Source organism: Schistocerca piceifrons, chromosome 1 (genome assembly GCF_021461385.2).
Source record: "Schistocerca piceifrons isolate TAMUIC-IGC-003096 chromosome 1, iqSchPice1.1, whole genome shotgun sequence".
Taxonomy (NCBI): Eukaryota; Metazoa; Arthropoda; class Insecta; order Orthoptera; family Acrididae; genus Schistocerca; species Schistocerca piceifrons.
The window spans coordinates 604,335,293-604,357,740 of record NC_060138.1 but is presented as its reverse complement, the minus strand read 5'-3'; the positions used below and the strand labels follow the sequence as shown (position 1 = coordinate 604,357,740).

The 22,448-nt window shown below is 37.2% G+C and overlaps 2 protein-coding genes across 10 annotated transcripts in view; one reads left to right on the top strand and one right to left on the bottom strand.

Moving 5' to 3' along the window:
• LOC124803528 (spermine oxidase) overlaps positions 1-8,744 on the bottom strand; it is a 174,495-nt gene extending 165,751 nt beyond the window's left edge. The window contains exons 1-2 of one of the 6 annotated variants that reach the window (XM_047264682.1): positions 7,925-8,058; positions 3,045-3,155 (exon numbers count right to left, since the gene is read on the bottom strand). Coding sequence is in view for 2 of the 6 variants with exons in the window: in XM_047264685.1 (XP_047120641.1) it covers positions 8,601-8,635 (35 nt within the window). In the remaining 4 variants the exon portion in view is untranslated. Of the gene's footprint in view, positions 1-3,044; positions 3,564-7,924; positions 8,064-8,548 lie in introns of those variants that run through there. The other 5 variants (XM_047264685.1, XM_047264680.1, XM_047264679.1 and 2 more) reach the window with 5 other exon arrangements.
• The window catches only part of LOC124803595, a 38,296-nt gene continuing 24,286 nt past the window's right edge, over positions 8,439-22,448 (top strand). The window contains exons 1-2 of one of the 4 annotated variants that reach the window (XM_047264686.1): positions 8,439-8,536; positions 20,893-20,990. In XM_047264686.1, the coding sequence (XP_047120642.1) occupies positions 20,899-20,990 (92 nt within the window). In that variant the 5' untranslated portion in view covers positions 8,439-8,536; positions 20,893-20,898. Of the gene's footprint in view, positions 8,648-8,734; positions 8,930-12,573; positions 12,620-20,892; positions 20,991-22,448 lie in introns of those variants that run through there. The other 3 variants (XM_047264687.1, XM_047264688.1, XM_047264689.1) reach the window with 3 other exon arrangements.

Below are 22,448 nucleotides of genomic sequence, written 5' to 3'. Positions count from 1 at the left end.
CTTAAATTAACATATCTGATTTCAGTGTATTTGAGAAAACAAAGAATGATTAGAATAGTTGCATTTAAAAATCGGAGTAGACTAGCAAGAAACCTTCCATGCTCATATTTTTGATTAAATTCCTCACAGCCATTGATGTTTTAGGTTTAAGAGTCCACCAACAAAGCTCTGGTCCAGTGGAACAAGGATGGCAGTAATAAACAGCTGTGGCCTTACTAAAGGAACCTTCAGTATATATTCAAAGTCTAAATGAGGAAGATTTGACGGAAATTAAAGGCAGTCTCAGCCAATTATAAATACATTTTCTTAAATCATGTATCACCTGTCCTTCGGACATTGCAATTTATGCCAGTGATAGGATGGTATAAAATGATTTAATTTCTCTGTACTGCTCAGAAAATACTGTACCTCAATGAAAGTGCAAAAAGTGATCAAATGAAACACACAGATAGCCTAGTATATAGTCAACCAGTTGTTACATCTGAAAGCCTCCCTAATAAAGAGTGGCTATGAAATGAATGATGAAACATTTGGGGAACCACCATTTACAGTACTGAGGAATCATGATGTAGGGGTAAGGGTGCTAATGGGATGATGGGGCAGAGGGGGGAGGGAGGGGGAGGGGGGAGGGGGAGGGAGAGGACAGAAAGAAGAAGATGAGAAGATGGAGGGAGAGAGAAGGGGAGGAAAAAAGACAGAGAGAGGGGGGAATGGACAGAGAGAGGGAAGGGAAGAGGAGATTGGCATATAGAGGGAGGAGGAGGAGAAGATGGACAAAGAGAGGAGGAGGAGGAGAAGATGGACAAAGAGAGAAGGAGGAGGAGATGGACAGAGAGAGGGGAGGAGGGGATGGGCAAAAAGAAGTGGAGGAAGAGGTGGACAAAGAGAGGAAGGAGGAGACAATAGGGCAACAGAAAACTGGAATAAATAAATACCCAAGCAACATTGGGTTTCTTAGCTAGTCTAGTATCGAGTTAAGTACAGTGAATGAGGACTTTTCAAGCCACTTTTGCTGTAGCCCTTTGTTGGGAATATTACTGGATTTATACATTCACAGGTGCATCTTCAGCTGATGTACTGTTAATTAAAACGCAACATTTTTTTTTTTTACAATTTTATAGTACAAAACCACCAATTACCAGTCCGTAGCAATGGCATAACAGACATCTTCCATTTTCACATTTGCTCAGTGCTGAACGGTTCTTAGATGCATTAGTACTTTTCGTAGGTTGTTGTTATTTACTTCTGTAGAACCCGCAGATGTTACATACTGTGAACATTGTTAAAGTATTTTTACATGCTTTAGACATAAATTTCAATGGCTGGAACTATTTTTTACACCACATCTTATCATCCCATGTTCTCATTTTGACACCCACCTACTGGGACTATTGACAATGGCCTAAAAAGGATCAACATTTTTGATCTGCAACTAAACTATGGGGCTATCACAGCTCCTAGACTAATCATGTGAGTAAGGGTCTCTTTAAAAAAATTAATAATTTTTCAGTTAATGAACATTCAACATATATTTTTACAAAATTTTATAATTTTTTCCCCTTTCTATAAAATCCTGTTCTAAACAAACAACTTTTAATTAATAGCGCATTGCCTGAGAATGCACTTGTAACAAGGCAAAATCAGTCGTGTTCCCAATAAAGGATTACATTACATCTAAAGCGGCTTGAAGAGTCTTCATTCAGTGCGAAACCCATACATACACAGGAACTTTTTTAGTAAAAGATGGTCAGAAGATTCTTAAATATTAACCATGTACTTTCTTTAGCTATTGCTGTCCTACGTACAAAGCAGTATGTAACAAATTTAAGTGTTTAGAAGACTTTTCTTGAAGTATTTGTCTGTAGTGTAGTCTTACATGAAAGTTAATTGTGGTTGACAAACATTACAGACAAAAAGAGAACCTTATGAAATATGAATGTACTGAAGAATGCTGAATGATAAATTAATAGCTCAAATAACTAATCCACTTATTTATTCAGTAATTCATGGTGTTCTGTAGAGTACACCGAAAAGAAGAACCTTCAGGAATGTGAAATCAGTAAAGCTAAACAATAATGAAAAACAAGCAAATAATATACATTTAAAATGTATATTGTATTAACAATAGCCTATGACTATATTCAGAATGAGATTTTCACTCTGCAGCGGAGTGTGCGCTGATATGAAACTTCCTGGCAGATTAAAACTGTGTGCCAGACCAAGACTGGAACTCGGGACCTTTGCCCTTCGTGGGCAAGTGCTCTACCATCTGTGCTACCCAAGCACGACTCACGCCCCGTCCTCACAACCCAACTTCTGCCAGTACCTTGTCTCCTACCTTCCAAACTTTACAGAACCTCTCCTGGGAACCTATCAGAACTAGCACTCCTGAAAGAAAGGATATTGCGGACGAGGTACTGGCAGAAGTAAGGCTGTGAGGACGGGGTGTGAGTCATGCTTGGGTAGCTCAGATGGTAGAGCACTTGCCCATGAAAGGCAAAGGTCTTGAGTTCGAGTCTCGGTCTGGCACACAGTTTTAATCTGCCAGAAAGTTTCATATCAGTGCACACTCCACTGCAGAGTGAAAATTTCATTCTGGAAACAACCCCCAGGCTGTAGCTAAGCCGTATCTCCGCAATATCCTTTCTTTCAGGAGTGCTAGTTCTGCAAGGTCCGCAGGAGAGGTTTTGTAAAGTTTGGAAGGTAGGAGATGAGGTACTGGCAGAAGTAAGGCTGTGAGGATGGGGCATGAGTCGTGCTTGGGTAGCTCATATGGTAGAGCACTTGCCTGCGAAAGGCAAAGGTCCCGAGTTCGAGTCTCGGTCTGGCACACAGTTTTAATCTGTCAGGAAGTGTCATATGACTATATTGCTTGATGCAATTCATGCATATGCCAGCTAAATTTATTTAAGTGCATTAGAAAGAACTTGCTACTTGAAAAAGCTGCTGTCTCTTCAATCACATAAAATAGCTACTGTTTATCTTCCATTTGGTAGATTAATATTTACTGGATTACATTCATAGTTTTCAAAGAAAGTAGTTACCTATATCATTAAATATTGAGTCCTGTTACAATATATTGCAACTTGTCTTGCATCTTTACAATGAACTACGATGTGTTTCATCTTGCTAACAGGATTTTTCAATTCTTGAAGCTAAACATCAGATAATTTGTAAAGTTGTTTATGAGGTACTGCTATGTTTCTAATTTTTTGCAATGCCTTTGCACAAGAGCACTTAACTCTTTGTGCATATGGGGATGAATGGTCACTGCAGCTGCAGTGAAAGTAAGCTCACAAACAAAACAAGAAATGTAATTAGAACACCAATAAGTCTATCCAGGATATAGTAATGAGTGAAATTATGCACAGATCAGTGGGCACCAGCTACAGAGTCAAGATAAATGACTGTGTGTAAGAACAGTGTGATACTTTAGGAGCAGTATTTTTACATCTTAATAAATTAGTTATCAGTAAGTGTCTAGCAAAAGGTGGAATGCATCTGAATAAGTTAGTCTTTAAAACTTGCAAACAAACTATTTCCAGATGTGTGTACTTTTATCAAATAAATTATAAATAAATACATAAAATTAAAATAAGGAAACTAATTTTTAATGAAGCAGGTGACAATTTGAATAAGAACAGAAAAATGATAGATTTCTGTCCACCAGCAAAATAAGTCATGTGTTCAAAGACTTTCATAAGAAACAGGACTCAGAAGGCAAAGCAAAGGTAAGAGCTCAATCAAGCAACCCATAATTCAATGATTCTTCAGAACTGTGAATGAGCATGGTTAAGAGAGGATGCAATACCAACTATGAATTGGCAGCTTACACTTGGAGAACAAAATTCCACATTGGTGGAAACTGCATCTTTGTTGAAAAATGTATACCTTACAAACATCTAGTTCCACTTAATACACTAAATAATATAAAGTATTTTGAAATATCAGACACTGAATTATCATAATGCAAAACAATTGTGGTATGCCTATAGAGATCTCCTGATGAAGACATAGAAAACTTCGTATTAATGCATGGTCTCATGGTGACATGAATTAAAAAATCTTCTCAGTCTACCGTGTGTGTCAGATGATTAAAATCTCATGAACTCTCAACTGAGCTCTCCTCGGCCACTGTCAAGTGGTAAATAACTACTGTGATGCTGTGGCATTGCTGTTATATAGCTGCACTGCTGGCTGTGATTTCTGATGTCACTGGTGCTCTCTTCATCTGCAAACCACCATCCTTGTTGGTGGCATTTTCAGATATTTATATTCCTACTACTTTTTTTATGATGCTATCCCAAAATCCCTTCACCCTCATAATGAGAGATGTTTCATCAAATAGAACTTTTTGTTGATTTTCCAAAACCATATTCTGCCACAGCCGATTTTTCAGGATAGCAGCTCTTGTGTTCTGTCCAGCATTGCTCCACAGTGTGGGCTGTTTGGTCAATGTAATAGCAGCCACTTTGGTGTGGTATTTTGCACACTGCAGACATTCTAAGTCCCAAATCATTTTTCACAGACCTCATGAGCTGTCATATTTTTTTCTGGGGCCCTGAACATTGATGAGATGTGTCTCTTCAGGAGCTGACTAATCTTTCTTGACACTGTACCACAGAAAGGCAAATAGCAAGTTCCTTGTTCTCTTCTTTGGTGGTGTTCTGCCTTTGTGTCCCACCAGAAATATCCGGCATTACCTAGTGCTGATTGTTGCCATTTTCCTGGAAGACTTTTCAGAGGTGGTTAGTTCTAGTGTCAGATTTTCAATGTGTGAGATGACTTCAGCACAGTGGATGAGGGTGTTGAGAATGCTGCATTTTTGTGCCAGATGGTGGTGGCTAAGGGCATGCAGATACTGATCTGCATGTGTATATTTCCTGTACACACTGTAGCTGAGGCATCCATTGCCATCTGGCAAATGAGGACATCAAGGGCAATGCACCATTCATCTCAACTTCATTTATGCTGGTCATGAATACTGTTCAGGTGTTCTAAGAATTCTCCCAGTTTTTCATGTCCATGAAGCCAGATGATAAAAGTGTCATCAACACAAAGAAAAGCAACCTGGTTTATCTGCAGCCATGTCCATAGCAATGTCTTCAAATTTCTCCATAAAAAGGTTGGCTATAGATGGAGCTAACAGACATCCCATCACCACTCTGTCCAACTAGTTGAAATACTGACCACCATCTAGAAAACACAATGGCGTTAACGTGTGCTTAAACAATCCCACAACTGTACTATACAATAACTGGGAGATGAGTTCTAAGCAGTTTTTGATACGAACATATGCAAATGAAATAGGGAGATCACACCAAAACTGACCAAACACCCAACAAGCTATCAGTCTGCATGAATGGTCACCAACAGACACTGGCCAAGAAACAACTGGACCACCCTGTTGCTTTGCATGCTGATGTTCTTCATTTCAAAGAGTACTTCACAGCCTGTGCCATCTGGATCCTTCCCAACAACACCAGCTTTTCTGAATTGTGCAGGTAGGAACTCCCCCTGCAATATATCCTACATTCTGTGTAACCCTCCTAGCCTCAACCTTTGTTAGTCATTGTCCCTACCAGTCTAGGCCCTTCCCTGTTCCCTCCAGCACTACACAGCCCTCTGTTCCACCAATACACCCAGTCCTTTTACTTTTTCCTTTTCTGCTATCCCCTTCTCTTCCCTGCCCACCATCTACAGGAAACCTGGGAAAAAGTATTTTCAAAAGCAACAACTGATGACTCATACTCCAAAAAAAAAAGCTTAAAAAATCAATGTCACACCAAGGAATAACAGCCACTGGATATCATCTGCTACCAGAGTATCCAGTCAAACTCTAAAATAATCTCAGTCAAATTGAAAAAGACAACAAAGATCAACACTTCGCAGCTTATGTTAAGAGGTACAATAACATTTATAGGAAGGAGATTAAAAAAAGCTAAATCAATGCACAACAACAAAATAATTTTAGGGTCAGGAAACACACAAAAAGCAATACAGAATGTAGTAAAAAAAGAAATAAACATCATTTCAAAAAATGATCATGTTGCGTTACTCAGAAATCTTATCCTTGCAAGTTCCGTAAATGACTACTTCATAAATAGTCTGGTCAATCTAAATACAAATTGCCTTAGAATAGTGGAACCTCTGTTCCAAAAGAATAAAGTGTCAGTTCAATATTGCTATGCCCCATAAATAAACCAGAAGTTCTAATAATAACAAAAACAGTGAGGAATGAAACGTTTTCAGGGACTGAAGAAGTATCTAGTTCAATCATAATAAGATATGCTAATGTCATATCAGAACCACTCACACACATCATAAATCTATAATTATCAGGAGTGTTTCCTCAAAGACTAAAAATTTCAAACATAAAACCATTGTATGAAAAGGACAGTATATATGAAGAGGGAAATTATAGACCAATAGCTTCATTATCTGTATTTTCAAAAGTAATAGAGACACTCATGAAACAGAGACTTAGAAATTTCCTAAAAAAAATCGATCTCTTGTCAGCAAACCAACATAGTTTTCACAAAGGATTGATTACAGAATCATCTATTTCCCAATTCATTGGAAATATCAAAATGGGACTAGACAAACAAAACAGTACAATAAGAAGAAATTTGGACTTATCGAAAGCATTTCATGCTGTCCAACATGATATCTTGCAAGACAAATTAGAAACTATAGGAGTTGGTAGTAAAAAAAAAAAAATGGTTCCAGTCATATCTCCATAATAGAAGACATGTAGTAGAAAGTACCTCGGCTAACATTAAAAACCAAATTGTTGCTTACAAATCAGATTTTTAGACTGTACCAATTAGGGTTCCACATGGAAGTGTTCTAGGACCTATCTTATTTCTAATTTATGTAAATGATTTAAAAATTCCATTCAGTGGTGCTCATATAATCCTGTTTGCTGATGATACAAATGTTGATGTAACTTATGTAAACAAAGTATTGCCAACATCAGCAACTAGACTTTTGGCATATTTACAAAATTGGTTTGAAATGAACACGTTAACTTTAAATATTTCAAAAAGTAATTCCATTCATTATCGGAAAACAAAGTCACACAATGACCAGGGCCTCAGAATACAAAATAAACAAGTTGAGAGAATAGCTGTCACAAAACTTTTAGGTTTCCACATAGATGAAAATTTATATTGGAAAGCCCACATCCACTATCACACTAGCATGTTAAGTTCTGCTTGCTTTACACTGTGTGTAAGTAGTAAAGTGTATAGCAAACATTGTAGGAGAACTGTCTACTTTATTTATATTCATACAGCTATTACCTATGGCCCTCACTTTCTGGGGTCATAACATGACAAATCTAAAACCCATCTTCACACTAAAAAAAAAGTAGCTAGAATAATTACAAACAGTCCAAGGCTAAAACCCTCCAGGCAGTTATTTCAACAGCTAAATATTCTGCCATTACCATCCCTCTACCTCCAAAAAAGTGTAACTAATACCATGTAAAAAGAGTGCATAAGACTATTGTACAGAAACAAATATTGAAGGTACAAAATTGTATAACAAACTTCCAGTGCATATAAAATAAATGTAAAAATTATCTACATTTAATGCAGCAATATTCAAGTCTTAAATGACCTACTGCTACTACAGTGTAAACGAATACCTTCAACAACCTAGTAGCAAGTAATTATGTTAATGTACTATTTTGATGCTATATGACATAGTGAATGTAGAATTTTCAGTCAAATGTTTGCTACAATCCAAGTCAGTATTTTGAATAGAAGTGTTACAACTAAAATATGTTTTTAATTAAATCTTAATTAAGTAATCTCTGAAAAACATCCTTTATGTAATTAATTGAGGTTGTATGTACAGTTTTTAATGTAAGATTCTGTAGGGTAATGTGCACTTTTGTAGTTGTAGGGTAGTGTACAACCTTTTATGTGTGTGTGTGTTTTAATTTATCTCTTTATACTATGTTTTTTCTCACGAAATCCACGCAATGTAAATTGTCTCTGTATGAATAAACTGCAACTACTACACATGGTATTGCCATGTGGTGGATTTGGCGATAACACGTTGCCCTCTGCAACGCATGATAGGTGACAGCAGTTTTCAGACTGCTGCAATTGAATATTACAGCCTCAACGACGGAAGAAAATGAGATGCTTAAACACCAACTGAGGTTAAAAATCAGATGTGCAAAGCTATAATAGTTTTGTTAATACAAAAAATAATAAAATAATGTTTTGGCTGTCTGTAACATCCGTAGTTAAGAAAGAGACTTAGCACGCGTAGAGATAAAGGTGACTGGAAAAGGTTATCTCGTAGCAGGTCAACATTCTTTTACGTATAAACCACAAAAAGTTAAGTAAGCAATCATTATTTATAAACGAAGTGCTAAAGGAAAACTTCAAAGATTCTTAAACGCGGCTATATGCCACTGTCGTTTGTTTTACCCCCTCCCTGGTTTTGTAGATTTGTTTGTATTAGAGAGTAGGCCCACAGTACACTGAGTAGTGAGTACAGTACGTCTTGAAAGAAATTGGTAACCACATACCTGTTGTAGAAGCTGTAATCTGACTTAATTCTGATTAAGACCTCTTATGTACCTGTTTTCAGATAAGAGTACCGAAGAGGAAGTCATGTGAACGTTTGTGTAATAATTTTCATCGTATGCATGATCCGGTTCCGCTGAACTTAAAGTTATAAATATATGTATCCATTCCGCTTGCTTTATTAACAGTTTAACGCGTTGTGTGAGCGAAAGAACACGTATTGCCGTAGAAAAAAAATAGTGTCATTCGTAAAGCCTTGAGATTCAATCGCCTGTAACTCGTTTTATAAGCCATATACAATATGTTAACGAGCTGTTCATTAGCGCTAGTATTTTCTATACGATGAATAAAAAAGGATGAAAATCAATTAGTATTGATGACTGGTAATCTAACCCTACTGGCCTGTGTTGATTTTGTGCAATGTGTTCCATGTATTTATATTTTTAAGTACGCAATCCCTAAGGAGAAAAATATACTATACCGTACCCTTAGTATTAAGCATAAACATTACTGCAAAGTCAATTTTTTTGGTATCTCGCTTATGCAGGACACTGTTTCATAGTTAAGTTTTAAGTGATGTTGGCACAGAGCGACGCACAGCTTATGTCGTTAACATATTTCGGGCATTACTGAAATTGTTGTGCTCGAAAGAGCCCACTGTAAGTCAGTGAAATATGTCAAATGATGTTAATGAGTATAGTTCTGGTACATTTTAAACTTGTGCCATGAGGAAGTTATGTAAATGTGGCATTATTGTTTTGGTCATGTGGACACTTTGAGTTTGTGGCATTACATGTATCTTTCAACTTTAGTTTCTTCATGCACAAAAGATTGATAGTGCATGACCAGTGCACATAGGAGTGGGTTTCTCCAGTTGGGAAACTGATGCTTCCTGGATATGTCATGAGTCCTTTCCATTGCCTCTTGGGTGATTCCATGTCAAATCAACCAATTGTACTACATGATTTGAACCATGGCCTATCAGACAATGTACCAACCAACACTAGTTTAAACTTGAAATTTCAAATTTTTCTGACCTTTGGTTTTCGAGTTTCAAGGGTTTAAAAATAAAAAAAAAAAACCTCTGTTTTTGATCAATCGACGATTGTTTTAAAATGCTGCAGCTCAAAAACGATACAACCTAAAGCGCTCAGACTTGCACCATTGTTTTCCTCTAAAAATTTCCTTCAATCTGATATGTAACATGACTGTTACCTAAATCTGAAAATTTTGAACTATTCCAAAAAACCATTTTTTGAAGTTTCCAAAATACGTACTCTTGGATTTTTTTCATAAAAATTATATGTGTTGTTCAGTCTAACTGACTACATGCATGCAAAATTTCAAGATGGGATCTCAAAGGGTTCTTGTATAAAATAGTATTTTACTACCGCAGTACACACTAGTGAGGTGAAAAACCTACTATTTCTTGGCTATGAATACTGAGGTAGGTCCATGTAATTCTAACAAACTTAAATTATTATGTAAGCCTTTTTATGCAACATTACCCTCTTGTTGTTTGTTAATTCATTAAATGATAGTGTTGTTTTAATTTAATGTTCATGATTCTTTTAACTATGCATCAGAAGGAAGTGAACACATTTTAATTGGTAATATATGTGCTACAAGTTCAAATTTTGAATAAAGCCACTCACCTTCATCCTTAGTTGTAAATGGCAGAGATTCTCTCTTTCTTGGTTTTCAAGTTTTATTTGTAATCGTTTACAAGTTCCTTATATTAGAAATTAGCATATAAGTAATTTCACTTGGGAAAAAGATTAACTTGTTGATATTTGCATGGATAGAACTGTATTTCTAACACTAATTGGTATTTACAAAGTTAATACACATGGTATTTATACAACTTAGTGTTTAGTGAGGGTAGGTGTATCATAATTTAAACATGCTTCTTTTATGATCTTTCAGGATATTTTTCCAAAGCAAGATAGGACAACTTCATTTCTTTAACACTTAAAGTGTAGGTTCTTCCCATAGCTGTTGTTGGATTCGCCTGTTTGTAAAAGAGTATTTCCTGGGACATCTAATATATCTCTTGTTTGTGGATGGTAAAAAGACTGGGCTGGACCCTTTGGGTGTAAAAAATTTATTCAGTACATGTCATTGTATTTTTCTTCAATGCATCCTAGCCACCAAGAGTCATCATATGCTACTGTCACAAAACCAGTAGCAATATTTTCCATATGTGACGTTGTTATTTGGTTCAGTGTCGTCACATATTCAAGAGACTAATCCAGACTACAATGATAAGGCTTGACAGTAATTTGACTCTCTGTGCAGGGTTTATATGAGTGAAACTTTTGTGTTCCCACAATCGCTTTTGATTCACTAAAACAAGTAAGTAAGTATTCTTTGGTCAGTTCATAGTCCTCTGTTGTGCTATATTCAAAGTCCATGTTTTTTAGGTTTTCCATGGCAGATACATAAAGTGATTTGGATGTTAAGATTTGTTGGTCACGGCCTTTGTAAGCTGGCTTTAGCAGCTAGCCACTTAACGGTTCCGCCAAGGCCATCACATGCACTCTTGCCATGGGGTGTTGCAAAGAACTCGCACTCTGCCTCAACTTCAAAATCAGTTTTATGCAAACACAAATTAAGGAAGTTTTTCTTATTTTTATATTGTGCAGTGATGCCATCAGAAAAGGAAGTAATCTTTTTAAGTGCAAAAGGCAAGGTTTGCTTTATGATTTCTGGCAGGGTTTTTTTTTTTTTTTTTGGGGGGGGGGGGGGGGGGGGGGGGGATACATAGAAAACGACTGTATTTTGTTTCAGGCAATCTGATATGAAGACATACCGCAGATGTTTTAGTTTTCCCTCCCATTTGTAATATATGATGAAAGGATGCAGTGTAGCTTGGGTGGTAGTCCAGTGGATTGATTGTATTTCATCTTGTACTATGAAAGAGTAGTTTCCTGCAAAATTACAGTTGACTACTACATGGCCTTCAGTTAAATTGTCCTTGATTTCGCTGTAGTATTCTTTCTGCTGACTAGCTATAAATGAATGAGTTTTTACCTTCATTAGAGTGTCCAAAAACTCATCCATAAAGTCATCAGTACTTTTTATTACAGTTTCCATCAGACACCTATCTACAGTTACACACTTTTTGTAGGTAACTTCATCAATCATATCATCAGTGAACTTTGCATTCAATAGATCTTTGAAGTCTAGAGACACCAGGACATTCTTTATAAATATCCATAAAACATTGTTGCAATGGTGGATTGCACATCATCTTGTCTAGGCAGGAATGATAAGATTTCAAAGCAGTTTTATCTTCATCCAAAACAAAATTTTGCATCTTGGCACCATTCATCATTAGCTTAATGTTTTGGTGTAAGGTACACACACAAACAGTATGTGTGCTGCCACTTCTAGCCAGGATACAGTTCCTTGGTCTTAATTCGCAAAACTTGGAAAACCCAATTTTGTTGCAGAGATCTTTTCCTTAAATAATTGGTATATTTCTTGCAAATTTGCCAACACTAGCCTCTTTTGAACCTGGATCTTTCCATCTTTATTTCTTATGGTCACACAATCTTTTTTCCCCGACATCATTCTACCAACATCGTCAGAATTGTCGAAGTCTTTTACACAGTCAACAATATTCTCATTTAGAGTTCTTCCAGGTTTAGGATTAGGATTTGACAAAATTCCTTTTTCTTTTACTAACAGTTTTATTGCACGAGCCATGTATTTGTCACTCCAAATTATCCTTCTATTTTCTGACAGCTCCAACTCATAGGTAAGATAGACAAAATCATCTTGTTTTCACTTCTTTTTGTTGTTTGAGCAGACTTTTCTTTTAACTGTTGAATAATTTCTGATTCATCTTTGGAATGTTCAGTAATAACTCCTTCAGGGCTCGATTCTGATAGTAAGTTCTTGTCTAAGCTAGATTTTATTTTATCAAGTTTTTTTCTTTGTATAGGTAGTCACAGAAATCTTTTTCTTCTTTAATGGTGACTCACCAATGAGATCCAGTGACTTGTTCAAATAGTCTATGGAAGATTGAGGAGCAATAAAAGAATCGTTTACATTTTCGCTACTGCAAGGTAAAACTACTTCTTCTGTTTTGTGTTTGTCACTAACATACTAACATACATCACATATTTTCATGCCACTAATGATTCCTAAGTCTAGAGAGCACATCCAGTCTGTTACATTTCTTAGTGATTGTACATGGACTATCTTATGTTGTTCCATTTTAAAAGGGTTACAACATGTAGCAGCAATAATCGCCCAACTCTTCTGAGATGCCATTTCTGTAAGGTAACAAATTATACTATCAAAAAGTAAATATATATATATATATATATATACAACTTAAATAACTACATTTCTATTATTTGGAACATTCTAGAAAAAATAAATATAGTAAATAATCATATTTTATGATGTTTGATATATTACCACATACATGGCATGGTGTACACTAAGACTACACTGCTCTATACTTGATCACTTGGACAACTTAACACTAAAACACAGTACAATATAGAGCACTCATAAGTTTTTTTGCTATGATTATTTCATACACATTTTAATGTAGGGTCGAGGCCCCACTTATGGCCACATTAATGACATGTTTTTAGGTTTTATCATGTTTAACTTGTAGGAAATGAAAATATAATACTTAGTCTTACCTCTCAATAAATTAAGTTTCTTCTGATGCTTTGTACAACATGTAGAATTCAAAAAAACAGATTGTGTGTTGCTTAAAGAAAAACACTACATAACATCTGCAGCACAGATGTTTTCATTAAATGGTGACTTCAAACAAGACCAAACAAAGAAATGTTTCTATAGACAATTGAATATCACATTTCATATTGCTTATTATAATCTATGGTAGGACTGGCTAGTATTCCAAAGGAGCTTAAAATTGCACCGGTTACATCAAGGCGGCCATAAGTGGGGTAGTGGCCAAAACTAGAGCCTTGACCCTGTATGAAAATCTCACATTTTTTTATAATGAAAAGTGAATGTCATATAAAATCGTAAGATTCTTAAGTTGTTATTTTTTTATATATTTTATTCTTTCATTAAAATATCATTTAATGAATTAACAAATAATAAGAGGATAATGTTGCATTAAAAGGCTAACATAATAATTTAAGTTTGTTAGAATTACATAGACCTACCTTAGTATTCATAGGCTAGAAATAGTCTGCTTTTCACCTCACTAGTGTGTACTGCGGTAGTAAAATATTATTTTATACAAGAACCCATTGAGATCCCATCTTGAAATTTTGCATGCATGTAGTCAGTCAGACTGGACAACACATACAATTTTTATAAAAAAAGTCCAAGGGTACGTATTTTGGAAATTTCAAAAAATGTTTTTTGGAATAGTTTAAAATTTTCAGATTTAGGTAGCATAGTCATGTTACATATCAGATTGAAGGGAATTTTTAGAGGAAAACAATGGTGCAAGTTTGAGCTCTCTAGGTTGTGTAGTTCTTTAGCTACAGCATTTTAAAACAATCATCGATTGATCAAAAACAGAGGTTTTTTTGATTTTTAAACTCTTCTTGAAACTCAAAAACCAAAGGTCAGAAAAATTTGAAATTTCAAATTTAAACCAGTGTTAGTGGGTACATTACCTGGGGCGGGGGGGGGGGGGGGGGGGGGGGGAAATCATCCAAATCTGAGATATCAATGTTCAGACTGTTAGTTGATTTGAGATGGAATGACCGTCTTGTCTCTCCACATTATACAGTTTTGTCACTGATCTCAAGCAAATCATAGTCGTGAAGTATCCAAACCTTGTGTGTAAACAATTGATAATGTATCCTGAAAGCATAAAAGTGCAACTACTAAGTAACTTTGAGTTACTTTGCTGCAGCGTGTTGTGTACCATGATCTCACAGTTGAATTTTGTTCCATTTTGAATCTAATAAGATTAAAAGTTTCATCTTACATTGATGAAGACATGAACTTGTATTGTATATTGATGAAATGGAATAATTCTCTCCACTGGTGATAACAAGCATTATAATGCCCAACGAGCACTAAAATGAAAGGAAATTATTGGCTGGTTTTTTGCATATTGCCTAACAGTAAACTCTGAAGAGATATGGCAGACTGATTTTTGTTTATAAGAGGATATGAGTTAATAAATAACATTTCATATGGGCATGATTGGCATACAAATAATGGAAGAAGTAAAGGAAACCCCTCACAACATAGTTGAGTTACAACAGTTATCCAAATAAGACAGTCTTCTTTCACAATTTTTTTAAACCAAGTATTAGTGATGACTAAATTGTGCTCTGTGCAAAATCTTACCAGATGAATTCCCCCCATCATTTCTTTCCCCAGCTCATGCTCTCCTACTATTTGTCTTTCAGTTCATCACCCCACAAGAATCCCAGTCTCCATCACAATTCAATTTTCATCTACCATAACTGAACATTAAAAAGTTGATCATACATTCTTTCAATCTCTTCATCAGACAGCTGTTAGGCATATATATATATATATATGGGCTGCTGTGGGTCTTGGCTTTGAGTCTAACTTGGCTGCAGTGATGTGTTGACTATGATCTTCATAGTAGTTTACCATTCCTAATTTCTTATTCATTGTTAGACCTTGTGTGTTATCTCTGTTTGGTTTTATGTTCCCAGGATGAGTTCACTCTACAGCAGAGTGCCTGTTTATTTGAAACTTCCTGGCAGACTGTAATTGTGTCCCAGCCTATCTAGAGCCTGGAACCTTTGCCTTTTGCAGACATTTGCTCTACCGACTGCTGTGCAGGCACAACTCCTGAACTGCTCTGACAACGTTACTCCTGTCCTCACTCCCACTTTGTGAACGTCACAGAAGTTTGTAAGAAAGAAGAGAGGTATCTGGGAAGTACAGCTTAATTAGTATCGAGAATCCAGTACTTACCTGATGAGAAATCGTGTTCTTTCTTTCACCTCACTTCATTAATTCCCTCTATATTCAACTTCAATGGAACCATTTCATTTTTCAATTTCTCTAACCTATCTGCCTGATTAAGGAATCTGACACCCAGAGTAATGCCTACCTGTAGTTTCTTGTATGATACTCTTTTATCGCTGCAATGTTTTACTCAGAAGACATACAGTAGAGCAGCATGTCCTATTGAAAAATAACACTTGTAGTTTCCCCTTGCTTTCTCTGTTTACAGTCCCAACTTAGCAAGGCCATGTTGGATAATTTTACATAGCCAGATCAATCGCCCAGATTATTGGCCCTACAACTACTGAAATGCTGCTGCCCCTCTTCAGGAATCATATGTTTGTCTTGCCTCTCTACAGATGTCCTTCTGGTGTGGTTGCGTCTATTGTGTGGCCGTATGTATTATTGAGACTTGCAGGTCACCCAACCACAGGAAGTGAGGAGTGTCTACTAAGAACAAAACAGTATATAGTCGATGGAGATGTAAAGAACGTGTCTAAGGGAATTATCCATAATCGAAACCAGCCACTGCATCATTGGAGCTGTATTACAACAACATGTACATGGCTGGCAGCCTCGTTCTTCTTCCAGAAAAATTATTACCAGTACAAGCAAATTAGTCATCATGTGGCTGTGGACTCTAAGGGTCTACACCTCAGTTGGCAAGTTTAGCCACACATAAGAAGGTTAAGATCCACCCTTACCACAGACCACAAATCACCGACTTGTTATCCTTCAGAAGCCAGACAAGGCATCAATGCACCATTTGGGGCATTTAGACTTCACTGTGCAAATTATATGGCTATTTGACATGTTGCTTAAGAGCTGAATGGACCAGAGCCATGCAGTGTGTCTCCAGGTGTTGGCAAAGAGAACTGTTTAGGAAATAGTTTAGGAGCACTGACAGCAATGCGTGATTGCCGTAAAAAACTTGATAAGGATTTATTCATGCCAGAGAGTGACATAATTCACAAATTATTGTGGGCCATGGAAATGACTAAAATGTGTTCCCAAAATATAGTGAATAGTTGCTGTAGATGGGCTAAAAGCTGTCCCACAAGTTCATCAATATAGACGTAACAGATGTCTCTGGTTATTTCGTCAGTTAAGTGCTAAAAAGTCTGGGCAACATTGCACAGTCTGACAGGCGTTGTCAGAAATTTCTGGAGTCTGAATGGAGTGCAAACAGTGGATTTTATCTAGAGCAGTCAGTACATGATAAAAAGCATGGTCATTTTCGATTGTGCATGAAACTGTCTTGTTCTGAATGTGATAGCAAATTCTTTGGTATACCACTTAGGACAGTGTTTAGGTACTGTTCTGGCAGTAAACGGACGTTAGTCACTAACCATGGACCTTCTTAGGAACAACATGAAGGGGCAAGGCTCAGCTACTGTCTAAAGGGTGACAGATCCTTTGTGCTAACAGGAAAGAGAACTCTGGCTTTGCAATATTGAGCTTGTCTGGCATGGCATAAGTGTCCTCAGCTAGACAGCTGTGCTGTAGACTCTAGGAGATGTTGATGGAGAAGATCTGTGAGGATGCCATAAAAGTTAACAAAATCCGCTCCAAAAACTGGGTGCAACTTGTTGGTGACAACAGAATCCATGTGTCAAAGATTTAAGATGAGATGCAAGGTGACATGGCTGTAGGTGTTAATGGAAGATCTGTTCACAATGTGCAGATGATTGCAACCAGTGTTTCACCACATCAGATGACAAGAAGATTAAACTGAGACAGAACCTGTACCTATGAGGAATCGTAGCTTGGTACAGTTGTCTGTTATGAACAGCCAAAGGCTATCCGATTTAAAATATGCTGCCAGAACGTCTGATTTCTCACAGCAATTTCCATGGCACAGGTTAGTCAACATTGTTGGATTGCAGCTCCAGTTTGTTAGAGAGACACACACACACACACACACACACACACACACACACACACACACACACACACACACACACACGCGCGCGCGTGCGTGCGCAAAGAGCATTGCCATTGCAATGCATGGGTGGAGTGCCCTACTTGTATAGCTGTAACTTGCTTGAATAGTTCACTTACTCCTTGTAGAGCTGTAACTTGGTTGAATAGTTCACTTATTCATGTTTACAGTGATTCCAGAGGACTCTGTCCTGGTGGGAATGGTAGCGATGTCCGTGAATGCATATGTATCGACTATTTGGTCACCAGTTTTGAGTAAGTGTATTGAATCATCAGTCTTCTACCTAGTTTGATGTGTCTCAACACACATTCCTCTCTGGTGCCAACCTCTCCATTGCAGAGTCGCACTTGTACCATATGTCTTCAGTTGTGTGTTGGATGTATTCCAATTTCCGTCTTCCCCTTCAGTTTTTACCCTGTACAGTCCCTCTAATAGCACAAAAGCTGTTCCCTGATGTCTTAACATAGATCTTATCACCCTCTCTCTTTTTCCCACCAGTGGTTTCCATATGTTCCTTTCTTCACTGCTTTGGCGGAGAACCTCTTCATTCTGTATCTTGTCAGTCCACCTAATTTTCAACATCCTTTTATAACAGCACTTCTCAAATGCCTCTATTTTGTTCTTCTCCTTTGTTCCCACAGTCCATGAGTCAGTACCGTACATTGCTGGCTCCAGACATACATTCTCAAAAATTTCTTCTTCCAGTTAAGGCCTATGTTAGATACTAGAAGACTTCTCGTGGGCCGCAGTGTCCTATTTGCCTGTGGTAGTCTACTTTCTATAGCCTCTTACTTTGTCTGTCATGTGTTATTTTGCTTCCAATGTAGCAAGACTTCATGTCATTGTGTACTTTATGGTTTCTAATTTTGTGTTAAACTTATCGCTAATCTCATTTCTTCTACTTCTCATTACTTTTGTCTTTCTTTGGTTTACTCTCAAACCACATTTTTTACTCATTAGACTGTTCATTCCATTCAATATGTCTACCACTTTCACTGGGGATAGCAATGTCGCCAGCAGATTTAATCATTGATACCCTTTCACCATGAATTTTAATTGCACACTTGAACCTATCATTTATTCGTCATTGCTTCTTTGATGTATAGATTCAATAGTACAAGCAAAAGTGTACATTCCTGTCATAGACACTTTTTAACCTGAATGCTTCATTCTTGGTTTTCCACTCATATTATCCTTTCTTGCTTCTTGTACATATTTTATACTACTTATCTTTTCCCATACCTTATTCAGATTTTTCTCAGAATCTCAACCATATTGCACCATTTTATGTTGTCAAATGCTTTTTCTAATTTGACAAATCCTAAGAATGTATCTTAATTTCTCTTAAGTCCTGGTTCCACTATTAAGTGCAGCATGAAAACTGCTTTCTTGTGCCTTTATCTTTCTGAAAGTCAAACAAATTGTCATCTAACAAATCATAAATTTTCTTTTCGGTTCTAAATGTTATTCCTGTTAGTAACTTGGATGCATCTGTGATTAAACTGATTGTGCAGTAGTTCTCGTAGTTGTGTGCTCTTGCTATCTTTGGGGATGTGTAGATGTTTAGTTTTCCTATGTTGTTGTCATCATGGTGATCACTGTTGGATACTCACTTTGAAGTTACAATACTAGAGGTCAATAGTTCTTCTGTATGTCTAGAAGCACATTCAGAGGCAGCATTACCTCATTCGTTTGGTGTATAAATTGGTAGCTCATTTGTCTCCCTTGTACTTGTTATCAGATTGGTTTCCTTATGGCTTACGTCAATGTTCTTTAGCCTTTCACCTGCAACATGAAAATTTCCCCTGATTCATGGTTTTTGTATCTGCTAGTCTAGGAAATAATGTGGCATCCATATCCAAAATTTCATGGTAGTCAGCAGCTCTGCTCTTGCATCCTCCATGTTAAACATGAAAATTTCCCCTGATCCATGGTTTTTGTATCTGCTAGTCTAGGAAATAATGTGGTATCCATATCCAAAATTTCATGGTAGTCAGCAGCTCTGCTCTTGCATCCTCCATGTTAAGCAGCTGCAGCCATCTTCTGGTGCTCCCTGCAAAAATATGCTTGGTGGAATTCTGTATGGCACAGCTTCTCAGTTGACCTATTATCGATGCCTGATACAAATATTTATGTAGGATGGTGTATGCTTTTGAACTCTATTAAAATAAATTGCTGGAGACTGTTAAGAACTGGAAACATGTGGGATACTGACCACTTTTCAGCAACATTCAAGGTTGATCTACCATACAGCCTAAAGGCACTTCTTATTTAATCAGCTGGTATTTCAAAGGAAGTGCACACATTCTTACTATCCTTATATCGAGCCCTGCGAGAGTTATTATTACATCACTGACAGTATCTGAACTGTTGAACTTAATTTCCCCCCTCATTCTTTCCTGCAGTGGAATAACATAAAACAGAGCCTTACAATATAACAAACACTGCATTAGTACAAACAACAAATGGATATCTACAATGTCGTCTTTGGTAATCTTTACTTTTTCATTAAAAGACGTTTTTATCTCGAATGCTTTTGGTCTTATGGAGCTATGATCGGAAATAAATTTGACCATGTCTTTCATCTGTTATGCTGACATGTTCATCTTTGTTATTGGTTCAAGTACAGTAAAATTCAGAATAGTTGTTTTTAGCACTGACTAACAGGGAACAAACCTCTTATCTACATGAAGTGAGAAGGTTGATGTTAACAAGTATGATTGCTAAGCAGTAAGTGCTTTTTTTTGCCTTAAGAAATGCAGATGAATAGTTAGTGCCAAACTTAGAAATAGTTTATTATAAGGCTTTCAACAAACATATGTACAAGGCTTATTGCATACTCTTCCTTGTAAGAACTCATGTGGCCCTCTCTTCACCCCTCCTCATGCCCCCCCCCCCCCTCCCCCACCTCTCTCCCCATATCTCACTCTCTCTCTCGCACTCTCTCTCTCTCTGTTATATTCCAGTAATTGATATGACTGGGATTTAAATGGTGAGAACATAGAAAACTTGTAAGATGATGAGATGGAGTAGTAATGTAGGTGTTAGGAAAAATCATTCTTGTGTAAATATGTGCATGTGCACAAAATATAGTTTGAACCTTTGCAGCAAATGTTAGGTGGGAAATTACTATGAGGATTTGAAACAAGAGGAAGAGCTAAGGCGGGTGGGGTGGGGGGGGGGGGGGGGGGGGAACTGGTGAGTCCAGATGAAGCAGATATATGTAACATGTAGAATGTGAAGCAGACTGGGGTAAAAGGAGTTTGAGAATAGGGACTAGCAGAGATAGAGACCAGGAGATGTCTCACATTCAGAAAATTTGACTTTGGTGAGTGGGCGCAGGGATGTGGGGGTGGGGGTAAAGCTTTTCCTGTTTATCCCCCTACTGCTCTGTGCATTCTGTTGGGACAGTTATTACTTCTTAATCATCATTATAATCTGTGCTTTGATATATTTTAGGTTACAATGTCAACCAGACTTCTAATAGGAGCTGCCAGTGTTGCTGGATGTCTCCTAGGAATACTGCCTGTGGACTATTTTACAAGATGTACAGCATGGTGAGAAATTATGGTATTAGTAAAGAATCAGTTAACTCCCTGTAGTCACTGTTTCAGTAGAAGTTTGTATGAGAAGCACTTTTAAAAATGCTGTTAGAATTGTACAGGATGTATAAAACTGTTAACACAAATTGGTAGAGTTACCACAGGGAAGAAAAAAGAAACACTTTTGTTATGTGATTCCAAGTGTCACAGATGCACAGTTTCGTTCCTAGGGGCCCTTGGCAGGTTGGACACTGGAGTTCACTTAGGCAAACATTCAAAGTTGTTTTGATAGCTTCAAGTGCAAACTGATTTACAGCAGTTACCTCTTACTGCTAAAGTGCGCGTCATTTATGTTGGCGGCCGAGTTTAGGTTCGTTCTGCGCATCTGACGTCACAAAACACAGTCAGCCAATGAACAGAGAACGACGTTGCCAGATCTCGACTGCAGTGCAGAGCATGGTTGAATGTCTTCAGTTTTAGAAACGTTCAGTCATAAACAAAGTAATAGAACAAAAGCAATGTCTTGATAGCAGACTTTCTTTTATACTGCTTTGTCGCAATAAAGAACAGCGGTAATTGTTTATTTCCTATTGTACTTCGACGAAGCGTGTGTAATTCGTAGTTATACCAACAGTGTTTGTCGGTATTTTGCGTGACGTGTTAGAGTCCTCATGTCATCCTGTACGCGGATGAGCCGCGATAGCGTAACGGTTAAGGTGTTTGGTTTCTATGCGAAAGGTTATGAGTTCAAACCTTGTGTGGTGCTTATTATTTCCATTATTTAAAAACAATATCGAAGTGCCTTACTTCACGAATTATATTCGTTTGAATGCAATTTTTTGAAATTTCTAGTGCTTTGTCTCTTCATTAACCATTTCGCTGCTGCAGACACGTGTTCCCCGCATTCCGCGCTGTGGGCGATTTTGTCATCACTGCACTGCTCGCCTGTGCAGACACATGGTGTTCCCACTGCTTTGACACGCTTATCATTCGATTTCACAAAAACTATTTGGCCCAAAAATTTGGTTTTTACGCGCCTTCTTGACTGATACCTTCCCCCCATAATTGACTTAATTTTGTTTCGATGTTCAACGCAGTTATTATGCAGCATTAAATGTAGTAAACCATTGCACGAAATTTTGAAGAGTTTGCAGAGGTAGAAGTCCATAGCGTATACTTTCCGTATGGTTGATTTTAGTTGCCACAATGTTGAGAATGAAATGTGGACAAGATACCTAAATTTCATATAAAATTTACTGTATAACAATATCTCATTTAATTTAAGTACCACATAGGTGTCGTATGTAATATTGAGAAATTTCCGTCTTTCGCGACTGTAATAAAAGTTTTATTTACACCGGACGCGTTTGGCTTTATTTTAAAGCACTTCAATCAATGAAATGAAATGTATTGCTCATACACAATGGTACTCATGTTTTCTTTCTTGTTTTTGTTCCACAGTCGCAGTTTTAC